Genomic DNA, 25,238 nt, shown 5'->3' on the forward strand with positions numbered 1-25,238 from the left:
GACAAAGGGTAGATTAAAATCCAGTGAGCACCCCCCCCCCCCAACTGCAATCTTTAAATCAGTGCAGATGTTTTCCTAATAGATCTGCTCGAGGAATTATTTTGGGGAGTCATGGTCTGGCCTCCTGTACAACAGACAAGGAGATTCCAAGGCTGGAAGCACTGTGATCTATAAATATTAGTGCAAGTTTCAAGAAACCTTTTGTTCAAACATTTCATTATGATTCTGCAAAGGTCATCAAACAACAGCAAGACAAAAACATGAAATAGTTAAGAGATTTTATTCTAATAGCTTTAATTACAGTGCTTGTTTGTCAAAATGAAAACTGAAACAAGTATACAAAACAGTTGATTACTAATTGTGTATTGAAAGCATAAAGGTTTCCGCAACACTAAACAAACCAGTTTTGATAGTTCCTCAAGTTTAATGTTCTCAACAGCTCCAGATTCTTCAGTGTTTATCAAAATACAAAAGAAAAAAGTAAAGAGATTTTCTGATGGCAAATCTGAACCTTGCAGTATGAGGGATGCCAAGGGTTTTCACACATATACAGATATGGGGTTGTTCCAAAATGGGATTGAATACTTCTAGAATGGAATGACTCTCCAGACTCTCATGCTTTTTTCTAGACACTATACATAGATGTTTGGTGAGTTTCATGGCATTTCTTATTTACGTACAGTACTTTCTAACTATAGAGCTCAGGACCGATAGAGGCTGTGCTTTCTGTGGAAAGATTTTGCCTTCTGAAGTGGTTTATACACAAGAAAAGTAAAAACCACACTTCACATAGAATGCACCAGGCTAAAAAGGCGATTCTCCCAGAAATTCAAGTCTAATGGGAGATCACAATATCAACCTTTTCTGAAGCGAAATACAGAGGTTTAAGTTGTATGAATTCATTTGCAAACTGTTCTAAACCAGTTCGAACAAACCTCTGATCACACATGCTAGGAACTACAGAAAGATCCAGAGACCCAGCAGTGACATGGACCTATATTTTAACCAGATGAAGCTTGGTTTCATTTCTGTTTTGCCATGTCCAAAGAATTAAAAATCACTGGTATCCAAACTGGAACCACAGAAATTATGTCCAACAGACTTATGTGTTCAAGTGTTTTACTTTCCTTTAGCTACTTAAAAAATAGAGAGTTCAGGTTAAAAACCAACCACCAAAATGGATCTCAACACAGATCTCACAAACCAATGGGGATAGTATTCAGCTCTATTGCACACTGGCAACCCTATGTTAATCCACTTAAATCGCTTCCCAGTACTAAACAGTGAGTTGATTCTTTACAATAAAAAAGCTGAGTAATATTGCATAGGAGTACCAGAAACTGCCTCATTGGAAACAAAGACTATTTACATTAAATAAGAAACCTAACTGTTTCCAGGCTTGTATTTGCCACATTTACAGCATGGTGCAATACGTACTGTGACAAAAGTAATGAAAACAGCTTCCGGCACTCAATACCACAAAGTAGCACAGTTTGCCACATTAGAGTAAAGCGAAGGGTGAAGAGGAGGAAATAAAAGGGAGGGGTGGAAGAGAGGGAAGAAGAAGTTTTATTGTTTCATTTCTGGTTTCGGAGCTGATTGGACAACCAGTCCAGTCCTTCATAGAGACCATCTCCACTAGTGGCGCAGGTAGCCTGGATATACCAGTTCCTGTGACGAAGAGAATGGAGTCCAAGTTTGTCTGTAATTTCTGCTGCATTCATCGCATTAGGGAGGTCCTGAGTGACGGGAAAATGGAAGTTATTTTCCATTTAGAAAAATCCTTTGCATACTTCAGTTAAAGTGTTCACATAGGACAAGGTAAGAAACCAAGGAGGACTTAAATGAACACCTGTAGTATTTGCATATCATAGGGTAGTTACATACTGCCTGAATATTTTTGAGAAGTTTAACATGAGAGTTAGAAAAAGGTATTTATTGCATCTTATGAATGAAGTTTGCCCCCCCCCCCTTATTTATTAGGAAAAGGGAAGCTGATTCATTTAATAAAATGAGTTCTGCATTTCATTTAACAGGAAGGATTTCTAAAGATTTACCTTTAGTTAAATTAGCAGTTAAATTTTCATTTAGCACTTTTGAAGAATTTAAATTACACATTTGTAAATCTCTGCTCTCAGCTGTAGATTCAAAGTAACAGCTTTCTGTTAACTCTGGTAATGTAATTTTTGAAAAAGGGAATCTTACAGTCAGGGATCAGAGTAGAGAAAGGGGTAAAACTCTTCAAGCTATTGAAAATTCTTTAACTGCTGGATGCTCCTGCTAAGAGATCAACAGCAAAATGGTTAATGCTGACATGGAATCTCATTAAGATGCAAAATTAACATGTACTAAGAGAAGACATTTCACACTTCAGGACTACTGTTTCAGGCTAGCTGGGAGCCTGCCCAGTGAGTTCCCATGTATGTAGGAGGGTCTCTCCACAGCTGAGGAAATGGGATTTTTCTGAAAAGCTTGAAGTACTGTTCTGAAGAGCAGGCAGAAATAGCACTTAACAACTCTGCTCCCTGCCTACCTTCAGTCTTTCCTGATGACTTCAACAATGACTTACTGCGTGTAATGGCAGTAGCCCAAAAAACAGAGTCAGCTGAACTTTATTCTCACACAGAAAAGTGAATTAATTGTGTATGTTCTAATCTGCAATCCAGTTACAGGTTGAACCTCTAGTCCGGCAGCCTCCGTGGCCCAGCATTTATGATTTTAGTTTGCCAGATGTCCACTTATGGGTGTGGCCAAGTTTCCCAGGGTCCCATAAAGTTTGTTTACAGTCACCTGTTCTGGCTCTGTGCTGTTATTTAGCTTCAATTTACCCCAAAAAGTCTTCTAAGAGCCCAGTCTGCAGTGGAAGTGCTGGCAATGCTGCTAGACAATATTGACCTCCTGTGGTTTGGAAAATTCTCTGGTTCAGCACTGGTCAGGTCCCACGGGTGCCAGACTAGAGGGGTTCAACCTGTACATGGCTTTAGTGAGGATTTAATCTGAATCAACCAAGCACTACTGGCGGAGATATGAGATAGGCTCATCTTAGCTGGATTTCCTATGAGGAGTCTGCAGACCTTGCGATTCAAAGGCTGACCACAAAGAATCAACAGAATTTTTGTACCTATTACATGGCACCCAGGGGTGACCTGTGCCTACAGGCAAACTAGGCAGTCGCCGACAGCGCCAAGTTGCATGGGGCGCCAAATTCAAAACCCTGCCCTTTCCATTTCCCATGCCTCATCTGGAGCACGGCTTCCCTGCGGCCAGGAGGGGGGTAAATACTGGGAGAGGCAGTGCACGGGGGGGTTTCCCCTGTGCCACTGGGGGGAGGGGAAGGGGTCTGCCCCGGGGGGGGGGGGGGGGGGGGGGGCGGGGGGTTGTTTCCTCTGCCCCACAGGGGGAGGAGGGAGTTGGTACATGCCGGCTCCTCTCTGGTGGGGGTGGGATCTTGGGAGAATCTCTCCCTCTCCCCAGCCCCAGAACTCCATCCCCAGCCCAGAACTAAAACCCTCAGTCGATAGGTGCCGATTGCATGGCTCGCCTAGGGCACCAGTTGCTGGCAGCCGCCCCTAAATTTATCATAACTAATGGATTACATCATAGGTTCCCAAACTAGGGGGTGCATCCCCCAGCAGGGGGCGTGAGGCAAGAGCCTGATCCGTCTGGGGTGGGGGTGGGAAATCAGAAGATACCATGTGAAATGTCCGGTATTTTCTGTTTGTCCTGGCTCGGGCGTCTGCCAGAACATACACAGCTCAGGCTGGCTGGGACAAGGATGGAGTGTCCCGGGAAGACTTCAAAATGGCCACCTTAAAAAGGCAATGCCTGCTCTGTTCTTAAAAGGGCAACCTCCCCCCAGTCAAACTTTTCTGTGCACTTTTTTTTTTTAAAACCACACTGGTCCTGGGAATGAAAGGGTCCGCGACTGTTTTTCGGCCCCAGTCAATTCCTTTTGGGGGGGGGGGGCGAGCTCAAGTTTTGCTGCTATGGGGGGGGGGGAGAGGAGAAGAGGGCACGGTGAGGGTTTCTCAAAAATCAAAAAAGGTGTGCGATGCTGAAAAGTTTGGGAACCACTTGATTAGATAAGCCACTTTCAGTTTACTGTGTAGCTGGTTTCCTAGCTGCCTGGGAAAACCCAGACAAGCACAAAAGCAGAAACTACCTGTAAATTAACTTAAATTCAAGATGGCAGCATATTTAGTAAAAAGCTGAGAATTTCATATGGAAATTAGTGACAAAAATATAAATACTGTCACTTCTATGGAGTCACTTTACAGAGAACCTCAAGGAGCTACAGATCATTGCAAATATGACACTGTACTGACTACCCTTTCAGTCGGTCACATGCCTTAATTGTCATGTGATTTGTAAGACTGCTACATCACTGGCTACTAAACATTTTTGCACAACTATTTCAGGACTTCTGAATGTTGTTTTAATCAAAGTCACTAAGATCACTTGCTAATGCATACCTGTTTGTTAGCAAACACTAATAAGACTGCATCTCTAAGCTCATCTTCTGCCAACATTCTCATAAGCTCTTCTCGGGCCTCATTAACTCGTTCTCTGTCATTACTGTCAACCACAAAAATCAAACCTGCAAAAAAAAAATTAATTAAAAACCAAGATGTATACCAGAAATAATTCTTAATATCTATGTAATGGGTGGGGAAGGGGGGGGGGGGGGGGGGGGGTAGAGAAATCAAGGCTACCATTGTAGTATTTTGAAGATTTAACAGATAAATCAACTGCTCAACATGTATCAGGCCACTATTATTTCTTTCGTTTGAGATAATGTCAAGTACCAACAAATGCTGACTATGCATAGATTTCCTCCTGATTTTGGGACAGAACAGCTTTCAGGTTACACGTTACACACACACTTTTTGTAGTTTTAGTTCTAAGTTTTCTTTAAAAACAATTATTATAGGGCAGAGAAGTTGCTATAGAGTTTGTATTGTAAGTGTATTGACATCAATTCCTCTTAACACAGATCCATGAGTTAAGGACAGAAGGTATCTCCTGTAGAGATAAATACTTAGAAAGGAGCATAGCTTCCTAAATTCTCTCATTCGTTTAAAAGCAGATTTTCAGTTCTTCCAGAGGAAAACTCTGAACTATGGATTTGACAGGTAAGCAGCAGAGCTGATTAGGCGTTTTAAAGGAACAGCTGTTATTTTTAAATCTACATTCATCAAATTTGGAAACGGAAACAAAGTCATTGAAGTTTTAGATTGGTACACACTTATCAAATCCTTGAATGAATAGTAGAGTTTGATGCTTTGGCTTATGCTTCATGCAATAAGCTATTCAGGAAAAAAGTTTACACAAGTATATTTAACAGTCATTTAGCTAAGGACTCACCTTGTGTATTCTGGAAATAATGGCGCCAGAGAGGTCTGATCTTATCCTGACCACCTACATCCCACACGGTGAAGCTAATGTTCTTGTATTCTACTGTTTCTACATTGAAACCTGAAATAGAAATGGAGACAAAAGAGTTGATTGAGCAACAAGATACTATAGTCTTTAACTTCTGAGTAGGGATGGATCATAAAAGGGTAGTGTGTGAAATCCCATTTAGATGCTGCATTTTCACACTTTTCCTCTCAAGACCTCAATGTGACTAAGCCATTTCTCTCACCATCCCAAGTCCCTATGAATGGCTCCTCATCTGGGACTTGACTATTCCTTGGTACCTGACCTTCAGATTTTACTGATCTCATTCTCTCCTCTGAGCATTCCACTTCCCCAGAACAGCCACTCTGTTCTCTCACCCCCATCCTCCACATGCTTCGTGGTCATGGTACCCTTCAGAGACGGGTGAGACTTCCCTAACCTATCAAAAATGGCTCCCCCTATATTGGCCAGAAGGAAGAAATGGAATTAAAAAGCAGTCAGATATTCTCTTCCAAAGAATTAATTGTACTGGCTCCACCCCAGTTTATGAAAGGCAAACCATCACTGCAGCTACAGCATGAAACCAGCTAACTGATGCAACCAATGTCACAGGGACCACAAAGTGTAAAAAAGCAAGCAATATTTAAATCTCTTACCTATAGTAGGGATAGTAGTTACTATTTCACCAAGCTTAAGTTTGTACAAAATTGTTGTCTTTCCTGCAGCATCCAGACCAACCATAAGAATGCGCATTTCTTTTTTGCCAAAGAGGCCTTTGAAGAGGTTAGCAAAAATATTCCCCATGCTTCAAGATATATGTTTCCTCACTGGCCAATGAAATCTAGAGAAGAAATTCAAGACCATTAAAATAAGAACATACAAATGAATATATTAGGTCAGACAAATGGTCTCTCGCTCAGTATCTGGTCTTGGACAGCAGCAGGTGTCAGATGTTTGAGGGAATGAACAAGGGTAGTAATTGAATGGTCCGTCCCCTGTTGTTCAGCCCCAGCTTAGGGATACCCAGAGCATGGGGCTGTGTCCCTGACAATCTCAGCTAGTAGACATTGATGGACCAATCTTCTGTGAACTTAAGGCCAGTTATACTTTTGGCCTCCACAACATCCCCTGGCAATGAGTTCCACAGGTTGACTGTGCCTTCTGTGAAGTAGTACTGAATCACCTTTGTTTTAAACTTGTTGCATATTCATTTCAACCTGACTCTTCTGTGAAGGGGTAAATAGCACTTCCTAATTCACTTTCTCCACACCATTTATGATTGTATAAACCTCTATCACAATCCTCTTAATCACCTCTCTAAGCTGAACAGTCCCAATCTTTTAAATCTTGCCACACAAAGTACTTTTCCAATTCTAACACTTTTGAAATGGGTTGATCAGAACAGCAGTGTGTTCAAGGTAGGGATGTTAAATTTCAACAAACTAATCAAGTTAACTATGGTTTGTAACCTATTTTTTAAATCAGCTTCTGTACCCAAGGACTGGAAGACAGCTAACACCGCCAATATTTAAAAAGGGCTCTAGAGGTGACCATGGCAATTACAGACCAGTAAGTCTAAAGTCAGACTATCAGTTGAAACAACAGTAAAGAATAAAATTGTCAGACACATAGAACATCATAATTTGTTCGGCAAAAGTCAACATGGTTTCTGTAAAGGGAGATCATATCTTACTAATCTATTAGAGTTCTTTGAAGGGGTTAAATATATGGACAAGGGGGATCCAGTAGATATAGTAAGATTTCCAGAAAACCTTTGACAAGATCCCTCAAAGACTTTTGTGTAAATTAGGTTGTCATGGGATAAGAGGGAAGATCCTTTCATGGACTGAGAACTGGTTAAAAAGACAGGAAACAAAGGGTAGGAATAAATTGTAAATTTTCAGAATGGAGAGGTGTAACTAGAGGTGTTCCCCAAACGTCAGTCCTAGGACCAATCCTATTCAACTTATTCATAAACAATCTACAGCAGTGGTCCCCAACCATTTGGGGTTGCCAGGCGCCAGGGGGCGTGGCCGTTCGCCCGCCGGGCGCTGGGGGGCGGCCCCCCCCCATAGCCGCATTCCAGGGCCGGCGCTCTCCCCTCAAGCGCCCGGGGCCCGCGCTCTTCTCCCCCCCCCCCTTCCCCAAGCGCCGCGCGCCCGGCGCTCTCTCCCCTCCCCCTCCTCCCCCAAGCGCCGCGCGCCCGGGGCCGGCGCTAGCGCTTTCTCCCCCCCCCCCCCCATGCGCCGCGGGGCATGAATCCGCGGCGCCCCCAGGGCTGGCGCTCTCCGTGCGCCACGCGCTCGGGGCCGGCTCCGGCACCGCGCATGCGCCACGTGCCCGGGGCCAGGCCAGCCCTGAGCACTTGGCGGGCACAGAGAAATGGCGCCCACGGGCACAGTGTTGGGGACCACGGATCTACAGAAAGGGGTATGCAGTGAGGTGGTAAAGTTTGTGGACAATACTAAACTGTTCAAGGTTGTCTCCTTTGGTCTTGACTGTGAAGAACTTCATAAAGATCTCACAAAACTGAGTGACTGGGCAACAAAATGGCAAATGAAATTTAATGTGGATAAGTGTAAAGTAATGCACATTGGAAAAAACCTCAACTACACATACAATATGATAGGGGCTAATTTAGCTACAACTAATCAGGAAAGAGATCTTGGAGTTAACGTGGAGTTCTCTGAAAACGTCCACGCAGTGTGCAGTGGCAGTCAAAAAAGCAAATAGGATGCTAGAAATTTTAAAAGGGGTTAGAAAATAAGACGAAGAATATCTTACTGTCCCTATATAAAACTATAGTACGCCAACACCTTGAATACTGCATACAGATATGGTCCCCGCACCTCAAAAAAGATATTTTGGCATTAGAAAAGGTTCAGAAAAGAGCAACTAAAATTACGGGTTTGGAACCGGTCCCGTATGAGGAGAGGCTAAAGAGACTGGGACTTTTCAGTTTAGAAAAGAGGAGACTGAGGGGGAATATGAGAGAGATATAAGATTGAGTGGTATGGAGAGGGTGAATAAAGAAAAGTTATTTACCTGTTACCATACTATAAGAACTAGAGGACACCAAATGAACAAAAGAGTTCTTCTTCCCACAGCACACAGTCAACCTTGGAACTCTTTGCCAGAGGAGGCTGTGAAGGCTAGGACTATAACAGAGTTTAAAAAAGAGCTATATAAATTCATGGAGGTTAGGTCCATAAAAGGCTATTAGCTAGGGGTAAGGAATGGTGCCTCTAGCCATCAAAGGCTGGAGAAGGATGGCAGGAGACAAATCGCTTGATCATTGTCTTCAGTCCACCCCCTGGGCACCTAGCACTGGCCACTGTTGACAGACAGGATACTGGGCTAGATGGACCTATGGCCATTGTTATGTTCTTAAGTAGTCAATGAGATTTCCATCAACTATTCGATTAGTTGACAAGGACTAGTGTGGCATTCCACCTCTGAAGTGTACAAGAGCCTCAGCTGGGGCTCTTGTGCATTTCAAAGATTGAAACGCTGCTGGCCTTGGGCTCCATGTGGCATTTCAATCTTTGAAATGCACAAGAGCCCCTGCTGGGGCTTTTGTATATTTTACAGGTGGAATGCTGCTGCCATGCTCCTGCCCCCTTTCACAGAGTTGGAGGGAACAGACTTACGCTGGCTCCCCCCAGTACCTCCTTCCCCTCTTGCTGATAGGGTCAGCAAGGGGGGGGGGGGAGCGCGAGGGGGTGACTAGTGTGTCGACTATCCGATAAGCTTTTGCTTATCGGATAGTCGACCAGTCACTTACATACCTAGTTCAAGGCATGGGAACACCAGGGATTTATTCAATGGAATTATGATATTTTCTGTTTTATTATCTATCCTTCTAATGGTTCATAAATTGTTAGCTTTATAGTGTAGAGCAGTACTGAATACAGGACCAGGAGCCAGTGTGGACATCTGAATTGTTTGCTGCGTTTTGACAACACTCCAGAAATGGCCCATAATCCCATAAGTCCCTTCTGGTCTTTGTTTGGAACTCTTCTATTTGCCCCACAGGCAAGCGCATGTACCTTTCAGAAGCCTGCATGTTCTGCTGATTTGCTCCAGGACACAGACTAAACCATTCAGATGAAATGCTTGCACTGTTCAACATAGAGGCAGGTGTCTGTGTGTAGAGGGACTGCTGTGCAACAAGTCAGGGAGGGATGTCTGGGTTTTCCCCTCCCCATCTCAGAAGGGGTTGCTTCTTAAACTGAATTTACACAAGACACGGACTAAAACAGTTCCCCCTTGTCCGCACACACTCCCTGTCATACTCCCCCACTTTTCCTGACTTCTGTCACTGTAGTGGGATGACCATGGAGCAACAGGATTGGGAAACCTGCATCGTGTGCCATGCTGTATTGCAAACCCTTCCCAAAGCACCCTGCAATCAGTTGCACCATGAGTTACCCCAATGCACTGCTCTATGGCGCTGCAAATACGCATATGCTCCACCATCACAAGCAGCACAGTGTGAACACGACAGCTGTTTTCCTGCAGCTTTCTACATCTGCCAATGTAGACATGGCCTGTATCACTGCATTTATAATACAATTTCACCTGCCGTTTTGTTGCTCAGTCACCCAGTTTTGTGAGATTTTAAACAAATAAATCAGCTTTTGAGTAACTAACTTACAAAGTTATCTTGAGTAATTTTGTATTATCTGTAAATTCTGGCACCTCACTATTTATGCCTCTTTCCATATCTTTGATATGTTGAACAGCACAGGTTTCCACAAAGATTCTTGGAGGACTCTATTTATTTCCTCCACTGTGAAAACTAATCATTTATTCTTCTTTGTTTCCCTCTTATCCCATGACTGCTTACCTTGCTTTGAAAGCCTCAGTGCACTATAGTTGCCGCCTCACCCTGGCTTAGACCTTGTTTGCTGACACCCTCAGAATTCTAATAGATTGGTGAGGCAATTTCTTTTTACACAAGCCACACTGACTCTTCCCCTGTATACCAAGTCTATATGTCTGACAGCTTTGTTCTTTGTTTTTAACCAAAGAGAGGCTCACTGCCTTTTAATTATCAGCATTATCTCTAGAGCTTCTTTTATAAACTGTGTTACTTTAACTACCCTCCAATCATCTGGTACAGAGACGGATTTAAGCAACAGGTTACATACCACAACTAGTAGTTCTACAAATGCATATTTGAGTTTCTTCAGAACTCTTGGGTGAATATCATCTGTTCTTATCTACAAGTCACTGCATGTATAACTACTGATGATATTTTGCATAGTAACATGGGTTACTTAACAGCTATAGACTAGTAGCTGAACACAAATTCTAACAAAAGCTGTTAGGAGCTCGTGGTATACTTAAGTCTATTAAAATGCACTGGACAAGTGGGGTGAATAGGTAGTCCTAATTACAAGGTAACTGCCGTAAGTATTTCTGAGTTTTGTTAGCATGCTTACTCAGTGTCTCTGTTTCTGACACTCAGCACCACCATCTTTTTCAATACTGAAAATATACAAATGCTAGTTATTAAATCAAAGAAAACACTGAATTGTACATGATTTATCAACATTCATTATACACTTTACTGCGCTGAGTACCTTGCACTAACACTTCTCAAAAGTGCATCAATTAGTTTTTATTGAAACTTTGAGATATCACTGACTTTTGGTTGTGATTGGGTATGCAAAAGTATCAGCCAAAAGAACACCTTGAAGACTAACCTATATATTTTTAATGGACAGATAGTAACATGAGCTTTCATGGGCACAACCCACTTCAGGTATCTGTCATCTGAAGAAGTGGGTTGTGCCCATGAAAGCTCATGATACTATCTGTATCTTTGGTTAGTCTAAAGCAGTGTTTCTCGATTTTATTTGGCCACAGAACCCTTTTCAGCTTAAAATAATTTCAGGGAACCCCTAGGGTTCCCAGAGTAAAATTTGGCCAAAAAAAAGCCCCGCCAGAATTGGTTGAGCAAAAAAACCCTGCAAAATACTCTTGTTTCTTTATGAGGGGGTGGGACAATGCTGCATTCTCACAGAACCCTTACTTTCGCTTTGTGGAACCCTGGGGTTCCACAGAGCACCAATTGGGAAACACTGGTCTAAGGTGCTACAGGACCATTGTTAAGTTTACAACTAACATGACAACCCCCCGAGACTATTAACGAACTGAGCTCTGATCTGAAACGGTTAAAATAAGTCTTTTAACATATCTGCTTTTCTAATTTTAAGACTGACACCTTTGTACTTAACACACCCCTATATTTGCAATAAAAGATCTTACAATCAGCAAATTCAGCATTATATTTTAAGGATATTCAGTGCTGTAGTGGGTCCCAGGATACTATCAAGACAAGGTGGGTGAAGTAGCATCTTTTAATGGGCAGTCTTGTCTCTTGCCAACAGACGTTGGTCCAATAAAATGTTACCTTGTCAATTAAGAGATAAAGAATTTTAGTGCAGTAAACTGCAATAATTCCTAACAAATCACTGAATAATAGTGTTCAACTTAAAGTTGTATCTGTCACCGAGGTGTGGGGAGTCACCAGGACCTGCACCCCCGCCCCGCCCCGCCCCCCCCATCCACAGCCAGCATGTAGAATATAAGGTTTATTAGTTCACAGGAATACAGCGCAGAATAAACTTGTCAGTACAAGAACCAGAATCAGCTAGTACAAACTATCTTGCAGGGGGGAAGGGGGGTGCCCATTGACAGGGGCCTAGGCCCCTTCCCTGTATCTTAAACCAGCCAAGACTAACTCACATTCAGCAACCGGCTCCACAGGAAGCCCCGCCTCCTCCTCTGTCCAGCTTCCAGGGCAAAAGGTGCCACCTGCTGGCACCCCCTTCCACGCTCATGTTACACTGAGCCTTTGTGAATGTGCTGGCCTGAGAAGCCTGGGGCTCGGGATGTTAAATGTTGATTAACTGGCTAATCAAGTAGCCAATGGAATTTCCATTGACTACTCCATTAGTCAATAAGGGGGGAGCTCTGCTATACCTCCACCTTTGAAATGTACAAGAGCTCTGGTGGCTCTTGAACATTTCAAAGGAAGAGGCACAGCCGGGGACCTGCAGTTGTGGGGACTGAAACAGTCCCTGCTAGCATGGGTTCCTGGGGGAGCTGGCTTTTAAGTCAGCTCCTGCTCCCTTCCGTTCGTGCCTTTGTATAGAGGCAGAGAGAAGCAACTAAACTGCCCAATAGACGAAGGATTATTGGATAGTCAACTCATCACATACATCCCTACCTAGGGCATCCTCCTCCCAAGAGAGAGTCATGCCTAAAATTCCAATCCCAATCCGGGCATGAGTGCAGTGACCAGGGAAACTGAGGTGCGCACAGAGTTACTAAAGAATAGTACTCATCACATGGAAAATAAAGCAAACACAATCACCACTTTGCAACAGCATTCAAGACACATTTTACCAGCAAGAAAGGGTAAGAACTTAAGGCACAAAGGAAATCTGTCCTTAATTAGTAGATGGAGACAAGTCAGAGTTTTGCCTGGAAACTGATGTCTCAAGTGTCCGTTAATATCAGGAATGTTAGTGTTTAACCAATAAGCATTAGCATTAGCTTATTGGTTAATATCATCATTAAACTCTGAGCCCCTGGGAGCAGAACCAGCAGCATCCATGGGCCCAGCTCCTGCTGCAGTATGAAGTTTAAGCTTTATACAGCAGAACCCGCAGTGTGCATAACTGCTAAACATTTTTTGCAGTTAGTTACCTTATTAAATCACTTTTAACATCCCCAAGTAATATATGCAGAGATGACCATCACTAACAGAAAAGTTAACACTTAAAATGAAGGTATAAATTTTAAAATAAAATATAGCCAAATATACAATGAAATACTGCACAATTGTAGAGGATTTTTGTTTACTACAATAAGACAATTCAAGTGTAATTTGTTAACACAATGAATTGATCTGAAAGTTTATGCACATGTGCAGCAGGCAAGTGAGACCTACGACTACCCCTTGCAATTTAAGTTTAAGAGAGTCCACATTATAGAACTTGCCTTCGTTTCAATGACTAAAACATGACAGTCACTGCATCTCCACCCCCCAAAATACTTAGCAATGAGTAATGCAAAGAGATCAGAATCTACTTTGAGTTGTTTAGCAATGGGCTATGGATAGTATAGTATAATATAGTTTCATTGAAAAAAACTCACAAAAGGTTCTAATATCTGCTATTATATTCTTTAAAATATTCTAGCCCAGTGGTTTCCAATCTGTACTGTAGTGTCTGCGTGGAGCCTCTCACAGCCAACACGTTGGTTAACCTGCCTTTACAAAGGAATACTTATTTGTACCTTGGACCCTTTAACTCCATTCATCTGAAGTACGTTGTGCTCATGAAAGCACATGATACCATCTACATTTTTGTTAGTCTCCAAGGTGCTAAAGGACTATTTGTTGTTTAAGTTTTTCCAGTTACAAGCCAACATGGCTAACCCTCTGAAACTTTTGCACTTCAAAGGCTGCCATTCCGAAATCTCATCAACATATAATTCACTTAAGTTTAATAAAATGGTATGGAAACTGTCCTTTAGTATTAGGTTTACTTCTAGTTAAAATTTGTTTTGTCGTCATTGTTAAAAAGATGCTCATGAAAATTTAATGCTGGTTTCATATTCCTGTACAGTCAAAATATTGAGCTACTAGAGAGAATGGTAATCCAATTTATGAACATTGCATCAAATAGAAAGACTGTGGCATGACTCATTTGCAAAAGAATGCATTTCCTTCTTTCTAGAGCCCTTATTTCCTCAAAACACTGTTTTTTCAGCTGAGAACAGTCGATGTCTCCTTTTTTTCGCCACGGTCACTGCCAATCCTTATTTGGTGAGAGGGGGAGTGAATGACAGGAAGCATTCCACTGGGCTTGCTGCCTTCACAGCAGTTCATTTGACTGGATTAATAAAAGTGAGACTTGGACTTCGTTGTTCTACAGCAGTGATCTCCAACCTTTTCAAGTATAAGATCACTTTTGAATTTAAGTGCAATCTAGGATCTAGTTCAAACCCAAACAACCTTGCCCTACCCCCTTCCCACATCTTCCCCAAGGCCCTGCCCTTGCTCACTCCATCCCCCCCACCCTCCCACTTATCAGGCTGGGGGCAGAGGGTAGGGATGCAGAAACTGATCTTGGGCTAAAGGATTGGGAGTGTGGGAGGTGTTCTGAGCTGAGCATGGGTCAGGGAGTAGAGGTGCAGGGAGGGAGTTCAGGCTCTGGAAGAGAGTTTGGGTGCAGGGGGACTCAGGGCTAGGGTAGGGGCTTGGGGTGCAGGAGGGGTTCAGGACTGGGGCTCAGAATGTGGGCTCCAGCTGGGCACTGCTTACCACAGGTGGTTTCCGGACAGTGGTGAAGGGGACTAAGACAGACTCATCCCTACCCTGGCAGTGCACCACTCCCAAAAGTAGCCAGCAAACTCTCTCCATCCCTGCCCCCACCTGCTCTGTGGAGATGGCGCAAAGGGTGGGGGAAGAAGCACCCTGATATCAGCACCCCCACCCTTTTTCCTGTGCCCTACACGGCAAGCAGGAGGCTCCCATGGGTAGAGGGGAACCCTCCAAGGTAAAGGGAAGGAGCAGCATGGCAGTACTGAGAGGGGCAGATGAAGTGCCAGCACTGGATAGCCTCCTGGTCAAACTTGTCAGGATCACCTGTCAAAGGTTCCAAGATCTACTAGGAGATTCTGATATACTTATACACACCCCTCTGTTGGAAGGCTAAATACCATCACTATTAGGCCACTTTACAAGCCCTGTAAAAAAGTTCAGAATACTTTTTTAAATGTATTTTGCATGTTTAAAAGGCATTACTCAATATGTGTTATGTCATCTATCAGATTTTTAAATGGCTGCTGTCAAATCTCAAATACATATTAACAGAGTTTAACATTTTCCCATACCTCAAAAGAAGCATACAATCTGAGCTTGTCTTATAATAAGAAGTTACTATATTTATACTTAAATTCCATTGCTACTTCCCCTCCACAAACTATGAGACAGGAGGATTTTCCTTGAATCCTTTTGGTAGCAGATAGTTTTAATTTAGGCCTAAATGGGGAGTACAAACTTATCACCCTTCTCAGTAGGGTTATGGCATTCATCTTTTCTACGTTCTCCACCATGTCTCCATTTTAATCTTTTCTAGTAAGTATAAATCTAGCTCTTCTCTCCCTGGTGTACAATGCATCCTTTACTATAGCGCTTCCCAACCACCAGTCCTGCTGGGCCGTGCACTCTGCCAGGCCACATGCCCAGCTGCTAGTGAGCCCTGCCTGCTGGGGAGCTCCATTCTCTCTAAGGTGTATGCACTAAAAACTCTCCTCCCATGGTGAGTGGCGTTGCAGACTGCCTACTTGTGCCACGGCCCTGGCTCCAGCTCCGGCAGTAACCAAAGGATGGGACTAGTATTGGGTACTGGCACTGGGGGACCTGGTGGTGGTTGTGAAGTGGCTGGCACTAGGGGGGTTAGTGAACAGGTGGGGGGGGGCTCTAGGGATTAGGGCTGGCACTGGGGAACTCTGGAGGCCAGGGCTTTGGATGGACGGGTAACATTTTATTTGCATAATGAATATGCAAATAAATTACCACCAGTCCGCCAAAAGTTTGTGAACAGATCTGCTGGTTCCTCATATCAAAAAGGTTGGGAACTACTGCCTTACTACACATGCTACCCACTTCTGTCCAGTATTCTCTGTAGCAGCACCTAAATTGTACACAATAGTTTGTAGTTCAGAGGATACAGCCTTAGTCCTTTTAGTGACAAAAATATCTGCTAATCTAGTTTCCATCCTTGAGAGAGTCAGAACTTGAAACATCTATTAGGTAACCATTAGACAGAAGCAAGACTTCCCAGCAGGGATGTGAATGGTTAACTGATTGGGCTGCAGCAGACTGGGCAGGGAGCTGCTCCAACCTCTCACCAGTTATCTGGAACCGGTAAGCCTCTTCCGATTAACCACTCAGATGCCTAGTTCCTGGATCCTGCTCAGGGACTCTTCTCTATTTGCCTTTGGCTACAATATGTCAGATAAACTTACCCCCAATCATGGCTGCTACTATTTAACCCTCCATCCATCTCCAATCCCCCCCGTCTCCTCCTAACTCAATTTACACCTAGAATCCATCAATATAACCTGAATTCTCTCATCACCCCATAATTGCTCCATTTTAAAGACAGGCTCATCTAGTGCTATTGTACAAATTGTTAATCGTAAGATTCAGTCATGCTTTCTGTATCTTCATGCATCCGTACGAAGCTACGGATGCTAAGTATTACAGGGACCTAATGGTGACTTCCATTCCTGTAATATAAATAGGGTATTCTAGTTCTCCCCCTTAGCACCAATCAGAATAATTTCGGAATAGTTATTCTCCAGCCCATATGGCAAAAACCTTAATTTTTGGGGGCTTTTGGGTATGTTTTCATTACAATTAGGGATAATAGCATGAGGTTGTTGTGCTCAGCAACTCCTCCCCCCCCCCCCAACGGGTAGGCAGCCCCAGCTCTCCCTCCCCCCAGCTGCCAGGGAAGTCTGGGCCGAGGCGCATCAGCCCTGGCTTCCCCCCGCCCTCGTCTCCCGTAACTGGGAAGGGGAGGTCGTAGCATGGCAGCCCTGGCTCCCCACAGGACTATTGGGGAGGGTCGGGCTGGGAGTGGGTGGGGCTTGGCTCTGGGGAAGCTGGAAGGAGTGGGGCTGTGACTTGCCTTCCCCAGCCATGCCTCCCCCCCCCCCCCCCCCCCCCAATCCCTCCACCCCAGCCTATGGACGCAAATGAGTCATTCTGTCATCCTGCAGGAAATTTTTTTGAGGGAGAGATAACCCTTAATCAGTTAACCCTTTACACACAGGTTCCCAGACCTGCTCTTGGAGAGCCAGCTGCTGCTCTGTGCTGCAAGCTCTGCAGTAAAGATTATACTGCAGAGTCCGCAGCCTGTAACCACTCAGGTTTTCAGCAGTTACACTGTTATCTAATTAACCACTTTTAAACATAATCAGATACCCTGGCTGGCCCATTTTAGCAGATGGTGGCTCATGGAGCTGTTTAATTGCAGTGTGGATGACTGGACTGGAGCTGGATCATCTCCACTGAAATTAAACAGCTCTGCAGCCTTATCTCCATGAGCCCAAGTCAGCTAACATGGGCTAGCAACACATGTTTAATTACAGTGTAGACCAGCGCTTCTCAAACTGTGCTCTGCGGAGCCCCAGGGCTCCATGAGACATCTCCAGGGACTCCGCGAGGTTGACAAACTGGAAACATTGATAGGTACAACACATACAATCAGTGGACCGCTGGGGCTCTGCATAAATATTTACAGGTGTAAAGGGCTCCAGAGCCCAAAAAGTTTGAGAACCACTGGTGTAGACGTACCCTGAATCAGTCTTCTCATTCTCTTGCCCCTTCCAAATGTCTGGACACATGCCACGATGTATCCTTCCTGAGAAAATGCTACAAACTAGAGTGAGAGTCTTGACTACCCAATACATGGTCTATTCTTAAGTAAAAAAATCTTCCTCTACTCTGGTTGGCTTTTTCCCTACTTCAAGTTAGTAGAGACTACAAATATTACCATTGTTAACTGTTTAACAGTCAAAGGGAAGCGAGTTCGGTGATCTCAGTCTAGTTCCCAGTACATGGGTATAACTATCACCTGGGCTTGACAAACCGCGGGGAGAGCTACTCGCCAGCCCCGCACTGCGCACGTGTGTAGTGCTGGTGAATGGGGCTCATGGAGCGACTGGCTGAAATCCACTCGCCACAGGCAAGTAGAATCAGCTGTTTGTCGAGCCCTGACTATCACAACCATCAGTTTGGATGTGTCTACTCTTTACCTTAACATGTTTTCTTCTTGCCTTCATATGCAGCCACACACACTTCAGCACAACCTCTGGTCAGCAATAGGTAGTTTTTATATATATAGGCAAGTCCTCAGCTGGCATCCTCAGAAGAAATGCTAGAGAATGAACGAGCAGATTCTGTGGGCCTATTAACTGTAAGGTAGGGCCCTCCAGGTCAGGGTTGCCTGGGCTGACTGAGCTGCTAAGATGTGTCATCGATCTACAGTCAAGATTTCATCCTCCATGGAGGTCAATCCAGTACCCTTCACCAGCTCTGACCATTCCAAAACACACTTGGCTGCTTTTACGCCTGTTTTGTGGTTCCTCATTATGCTGAACCCTGGACTACAACACAAACCTATGTTGATATTATTACAGCTCTTCTACCCCCTTGAGCAACAGTCACACTTGGTGTAGATAGCACTGCGTCAGCTCCGGTCAACTTAGCTGTTGCCTCTCAGGGAGGTGGAGTGCCTATTTTAAGAGGTGCCTTCTGTCAGCATGGGTAGAGTCTTCACTACAGCAACAGCTGTGCAGCTGCATTACTGTCACTGGACACGAGCGCCAAGCACCACAGAGCACAGCCTCACCCTCAAGTTGCATTCTAAAGCACCTCTCGCAAGGTTTGCACAGTGTTAGGAACCTGTTATTCAGGTTCAGTTAAGACGTTTTGTACACTGGAAAGCAGTAAAAAGGAACAAAGACTCATATTTCAAGATAAGACTGCAAGTTTATACAGGAAGTACATATAGCTCAAACTACTGGTAAATTTCTAGCAAGGGATGTATCTTAGGAGAACTCACAGTAAAGTTAAGTGTGAATAAGTTGTACAGTAATGCTTTTACTATGCAGGGCTCATTTCAGAAGTTTGCTCAAGTGCTACAGCACCACACACAAGAGTCAACCTTCAAGCATTACATACTCTAAAATGTCTCAGAGGGTCACTGTTAGAATTTAACAAACATATCATGAATTTGCAGACTAAGGTGCCACAGGACTGCTCGTTTTTATAATCTAAGGGATGCGACTAAAATGTACATATTTAGTAGTATTACATACGTCAGCATCCTAATGGCATTTCACTTTACTTGCATGCCTTTAGAAATCCTCCTTTTGCTGCTCACATGCCATCCAATTTTTGAATAAAGTCAGTCTACTAATTGAGTCAAACTTTACTGTAAATAATCTGCCAAGAAAGGTGTACATTTGTACTGATGGTTTAACGAGGATTTAAGATCTTTGAAAATTGTAATGAAATCTGTGTCTATGGTACAGTTGCATTTGGCCACATACAAGCGATTCAACTTCTTTATTGACTAAACAATTCTGATGCAAGACACCATTTCCTGTAATTTTATATAACTAGAAGATATTGGTGAAGGCTTGAAGGCAGTAGGGTGGCAAAAAACCTGTTCATCCAATATCATTTTGACAGTTTCATTTAATGAGTAGGATGCTGGATGAACTACAAACATTACATGTGTGTTCAATTATAGCATGTACATGGAGCTTCAGCAGCAATTAACCTGGTGTTACATACCTTCACTGTTTCAAACCATTGCAAGAAAGGCTACTGGTCAGGAGCATAAGCATCTTGCTCTCAAACTGTCTTCTACCACTGAAGACATCCAACACTGCTAGCAAACGAAACTGACTGCATAATAGCTTAATTCCCTACGTCAGAGTACAAACATGCCATATCTGTTAAAGAGCGTGAAAGCAATCTTAACTAAGGTATTCTGAACAATTGCTAACCCCTTAGCCAGCACTAGTAGTTTCAGTTGTTTTTCCTTTAGGTTTTTCTTTAAATAGTTACAGCAGCTAGGGAATATACATTAATGTACATACAGTCTTGTACACAACATGCTATTTACAATAAAACTAGTCAAAATGCTTCCTTTGCGTAAAAGAAATGACCATATCAAAGCCACAGCACTACAGGCTTGAAATGTAATATTAAGCTTGTGAATTCAGATATGCATTTAAAATATTTACAGTAATCCTGTCCTCCATCTCCAGCTGCTTATGTTAGCTTTCTTGTCAACAATATAACCAAAACGTAATTATAGAAACTGCTTCCAGTGTCCAATTGTTTTACAAACAGAAAAAGTTTTACCCAACTTCTATAGTTTGGCTTAGAAGTTTTAGTGCCAATGTTATCTAGCAGCATAGTATTTCACACCTAAAATGGATATAGTCAGTTAAACCTGCATGTTTTCGTACTTGAATAACCTGTTACTTGCACCTTAAATGTTTTATTGCCGCTAATTTTAAAAATAGTTTTGGTTGGAGTTAAGTATAACTGGCTAATTGTGTAGTTGATATATTTGTATCGATTAGTCGATAAGGGGAGGAGCTCTGTCCTGGCTCGTGCCAGGTCCAGGAGCTATCACCACTGTGGCTCTGCAGTTTAAATGTAGCAAAAGACAGATGCAGACAGCCTGGCTCCTACTACATTTAAAATGCAGGGCTGCAGTGGGGATAGCATCCGGAGGTAGCTGCCTTGCCCGCTGCAGCTCTGCCTCCCATGTAGCTTGCATCCCTAATCAAAGTAATGTCAAATGTGTAATTAGACTTTAGACTGACTCAATACCTGACTATTCAAGAACAGTTATATCCAACTACTTGCAGAAGTTAGTTAGTGGCCTTTCACCTATGGTGCAAAGGACAAAATATGACTAAATAGAAAGTCTTAGCCTAGGGATACTTAAGTGATTGCTTAAGTGAAATTTTCAGTGGTTACCTATGGGGTGGCAGTCAGCTCCCACTGGGTTCCGCGCTCCCCCACCCCCAAACTGCTCGGGAGCATGCATGTAACCATGAAGGTTAACTGATGACCCCAGGCTTATCGGTTAACCCTGTACTGGATTACACTTACGCATCCCTATTGTAGTCAACTGAAAATAATTCTGGAACTGTAGTTTTACAAAACTAAAATTATGCCTAAGTTTTAGATGTAGATGTTTGTTAGTTTTCAGAACGTTTGTCTAAGTATGTATCATCATCAGGAATCTAACTTTTTATGAAGTATGTGAATTAAAGATGAATCACTTACAGGGTATTTAAAGACAAACTGGTATCATTTAATACTCTCACTGTGATGATGTATTAAGACTAATTCTACATTCCTCCTCCACCATTCCACTCAGAACTAGTTACACATATTAAGCCCCCTGATCTCTTTCTTGGAGATATCTGGTAAGATCTGTTGTGCATCTTAAATGGTCAATATCATATGATACCATAACCAGAGCTGCAACTTTCCCCATCCCTAGCTGAAGAAGGCTGGAATGGATGCCGAGTTTGAAAGAGGAAGGAAAAAGAAGTTACAGTATGCTGGTTACTTACCACTAAAGTCCTTCAGAGAAACATAAGGAAAGCAAAGATTTGACTTTCCTAATGTTTCTAATTTAACAAAACCTTTTTTTTTTTAAAGAATCAGGTGAAAACTGTCTATAAAGATATGGTGCAGTAAAGGGAATTCTGTCTTTGCTTTACAATTAATCTTTAAGAATTCCCTTCTGTGCCTATTTGATCCTTCGTGGTACCACAAGCCATCAAAATGTATTCTTTTCTTGCTAAACGTAACTGAAGACTAATCTAAATGTGGCTGTCATGTTCCCCAAGACCTGAGGAACAGGATATTATGAGTGAAATTAGGTGAAAAGTCATCCAGAGCAGACAATGCTTGTCCCCAGGTGGAGTGGGTAAAAAACACACAAAGTTATTTTCACCAAAGAGTCACATTTAAAACTAAAGAATGTTCTCAAATGCTTCTCCAAATTAACTGAACTTTCCTGCTAACCTACCACACAAGAACAGCTAAATATCTGGACCAAATACATGCATTTGCTGCGGGCGCCGAAGGCACCTTAGCACCTTTAGAAATCAACATATTCTTCATTGGCAGTAGATCTTACTTGCAACTTTAGCCACAGCATCTCAATTGCTTACGACCAAGCAAGAAACACGACTCGTAAATAGGGATGTAAAAGGGTGACAGTTTCACTGGTAAGTATTGCCACACTGGCATGCTTACCGGCGTAACTGATTAACTGGCCCCTGGCCCGAGCAGCTAGTCCTAGTCAAGTCATGGGTGGGAGCTGCTCCAGCCTGGCCAGGCTTACCATGCTGTGCTGCTCCAGTCCCCCCCCACCTCCTCCACCTGCAGAGGGCCAGTTAACTGTAGAATTTAACAGGTTAATATCTGAAACTGGATTTTACATCCCTACTCCTAAAGAAAACGAGTTCATTTATTTCATTGATCTCTTCCATCAGATTGAAACACTTAAACTAGGAATGTAAGCGACTAATCGACAGATAAAGCTTGTCGATAGTCGACAACATGAGTTGACTAGTCGCTTCTCCCACTTGCGGCCTCTATCTCAAAGAGGGGGAGGGAGTGATGGGGTAGCTGGCTTAAAAGACAGACAGTTTCCCCCCAGCTCCATGGGACAGGGCAGAGGCACAATGGCAGCGCTTCCTCTTGAAATGTACAAGAGCCCCTATTGGGGCTCTTGTACATTTCAAGGAAGAACAGGCTAGTCCTTATAGTCTAATAGAATAGTCAATGGAAATTCCATTTAATTAGTTAATCGATATTTAACATCCCTAACTTAAACTGTAAGTCCTTTTGGGAAGAGACCTTCACACTGGGTGTTTGTACTAAGGATGTTAAAATGAGGTTATTTTACTCAACTGAGTAGTCAACTACTTGGTTAGTCAATTGGGGAAGACAGCCAGCTCAGTCCCATCTCATACCTGGACCAAAACCCACTATGGCTCTGCAATTTAAAAGGCAACCCAGCTCCTTCTGCCTTTTAAATTACAGAGCAGCAGCAGGGTTTAGTCCCAGCACAAGCCAGGACCGCGCCTGGCTGCCTGCCCAGCCAGCAGCAGCTCCTGATTGCAGGGGGTCATGGACCACTAGCAGGAGCAACCCCTGTCCGTGGGGGAGTCTGAACTTACTGCTGGGACCCTCCCCCCAGACAGGGGCTTCTGCCAGAGCAGCCTCCCCTAGCTCCCCCTGCGCTACTACCTCTGAGAGGCAGCAGCACAGGGAAAGGGAAGCAAGTAGCTCTATGGAGACAGCACTTGGGGGAACCAGCTTCTGCTCCCCACACTTGCAGCCTCTGATAGAAGTGTCAAGCTGGGAGGCGAGGGGGGAGAATGAGTGTATTTGACTACCCAATAAACCTAGGCTTATCGATTAGTCTACTACTAATCAACTACTTTTTTACATCCCTAGTTCGTACAGCACTTAGTATAAGGAGGCAGATGGGCACTATAGAACAGAAATAGGTGGAACATGCACATGAACAGCCCTAGTGTACTAAAGATGTAGTCATCCCCGCAGTAATGGGAACAGAAGTAGACTACACAATGCTCTAGAACCCACAGACACAAAAAGCAAGTAATTTGAAAGCCACATTAGTCTAGATTCTTGTTCTCAATTCACCCTGCTGCACGAGAACCAGTGATGCACTTCTAAGTTTCAAAAATAAAACTCTGAACCACATTAAAATACTATGAACAGCTGTAGTACCACAAAACAAAGAGCGGGGTAACCCAATACTGTTTCTCTAAAAACAGGTGAACAATTTAACATTCTTCAGTAACCCAGGGGGCTAGGAATCTTTTTGTAGTTTCTCTCTGAATTTATGCTGTTAAGTTTTGCAAAGAGATTAAGTTGAGAGAGACAGGGCTGCAAAATTACTTCTGTATCTTTCTTTAAGAAAAGTCTGGCAAAAAGTGTAAAGGTATTCATGCTCCTACTGGTATGAGTTTGACCACAATCATGAGATTTCTGGGCAGAAGCAGAAGGCTATTCTATTTTTTCCTTCTGACTGCCCCCAATTGTCTGAATAATGATATCAGAGTTAAGAGTAGCCTGCTATCCAACCAAGGCACAGCTAAAATAATTTTATTACTGCTTTATCTGCTATTAATGTTGAAACCTGTATAAGAACACTGGTTCAGTCTAACCAGCAGAAAGTGTTACTTCCACTTAAGCACAATGTGGCTCAAACCTACAATAGCAAAACACTTATAGTTTAAAACTGGTCAAGTTTTAAATTGTGTTCGACATATTCACTATATAAGTAGGGATGCAATAGTGAGTTGATTAACCAATTAACTGATAAGCAAAAGCTTATAGATTAATACTATAGACCAGGGGCTGGGCAAAAGCCTCTCACAGCAGGCCGGATCTGGCCTGGCTAGGGCTTTGATCCGGCCCACGAAGCAGTTCCAGGCCCCATCCCTTAACAGGCATGCCCAACCTGTGGCACGTGTGCTGTGGAGGGAATGAGCTCAGCCCTGCCCCCAGGGCTGGCCTGTAGCCACAGCCTGTACCTCCGGGCACATGGCAGCAGGGCTTCCCTCCGGGGCGGCTGGGACAGCGTGGCTGTAGCAACTGCTGCAAGGGGGCACAAAGCCAAGTAAGGTTCCCCCTCATGCCCAGGCACCCCGACCCCAATCCCCTCACTTCTCTCCCCACAAAGACCTGGCACTCCCAGCTTGCTCCAAAACCCTCCCTTGTTCCTGCTCCCTCCACCTGGCCAGACACCTTACTCCTAGCCTGCTTCTGCACCCCAGCTCCCTCCCAGATCCAGCACCCATCACTATCCTACTTGGTGGCAGCCATCTCGCACACTATTCCCTCCTTTTTGTCCTTACCCCCAAACCCAACGAAGTCCATAAAATCCACTAACTCCAGAAAAGTAAATCTGGTCTATGGGAAGCCCTGAACCTTAGTCCCCCTTTCCTTCCCCTCAACCCGTGAGCCTAGAGCACTAGAGGAGTGTGGTGTCTCAGTTGAGGCCACATCAGTGAGTGTTGGGAGTTTTTGGAGCAGTTTTTTTTGCTTCTCACTTGTGTGATCCCCAACTGATTGTTTTGTGGTCAGTGACTCCTAACCCAAAAAGATTTTTCCACCCCCACCATAAAGAAAGAAAACATTTAAATGTTTTGTGTTGGACATA

General features: G+C 43.6%; 1 protein-coding gene across 1 annotated transcript in view; it reads right to left on the reverse strand.

Annotated features, from left to right (window-relative positions):
• Positions 1-261: 261 nt before the first annotated feature.
• ARF1 (ARF GTPase 1) overlaps positions 262-25,238 on the reverse strand; it is a 29,554-nt gene continuing 4,577 nt past the window's right edge. Inside the window, exons 2-5 of the mRNA XM_075922960.1 lie at positions 6,057-6,241; positions 5,365-5,475; positions 4,473-4,597; positions 262-1,739 (exon numbers count right to left, since the gene is read on the reverse strand). Of these exons, the coding sequence (XP_075779075.1) occupies positions 1,578-1,739; positions 4,473-4,597; positions 5,365-5,475; positions 6,057-6,204 (546 nt within the window). The 5' untranslated portion in view covers positions 6,205-6,241 and the 3' untranslated portion in view covers positions 262-1,577. The remainder of the gene's footprint in view (positions 1,740-4,472; positions 4,598-5,364; positions 5,476-6,056; positions 6,242-25,238) is intronic.

The sequence above is a fragment of the Pelodiscus sinensis genome, chromosome 2, assembly GCF_049634645.1.
Source record: "Pelodiscus sinensis isolate JC-2024 chromosome 2, ASM4963464v1, whole genome shotgun sequence".
In the NCBI taxonomy this organism is placed as follows: domain Eukaryota; kingdom Metazoa; phylum Chordata; order Testudines; family Trionychidae; genus Pelodiscus; species Pelodiscus sinensis.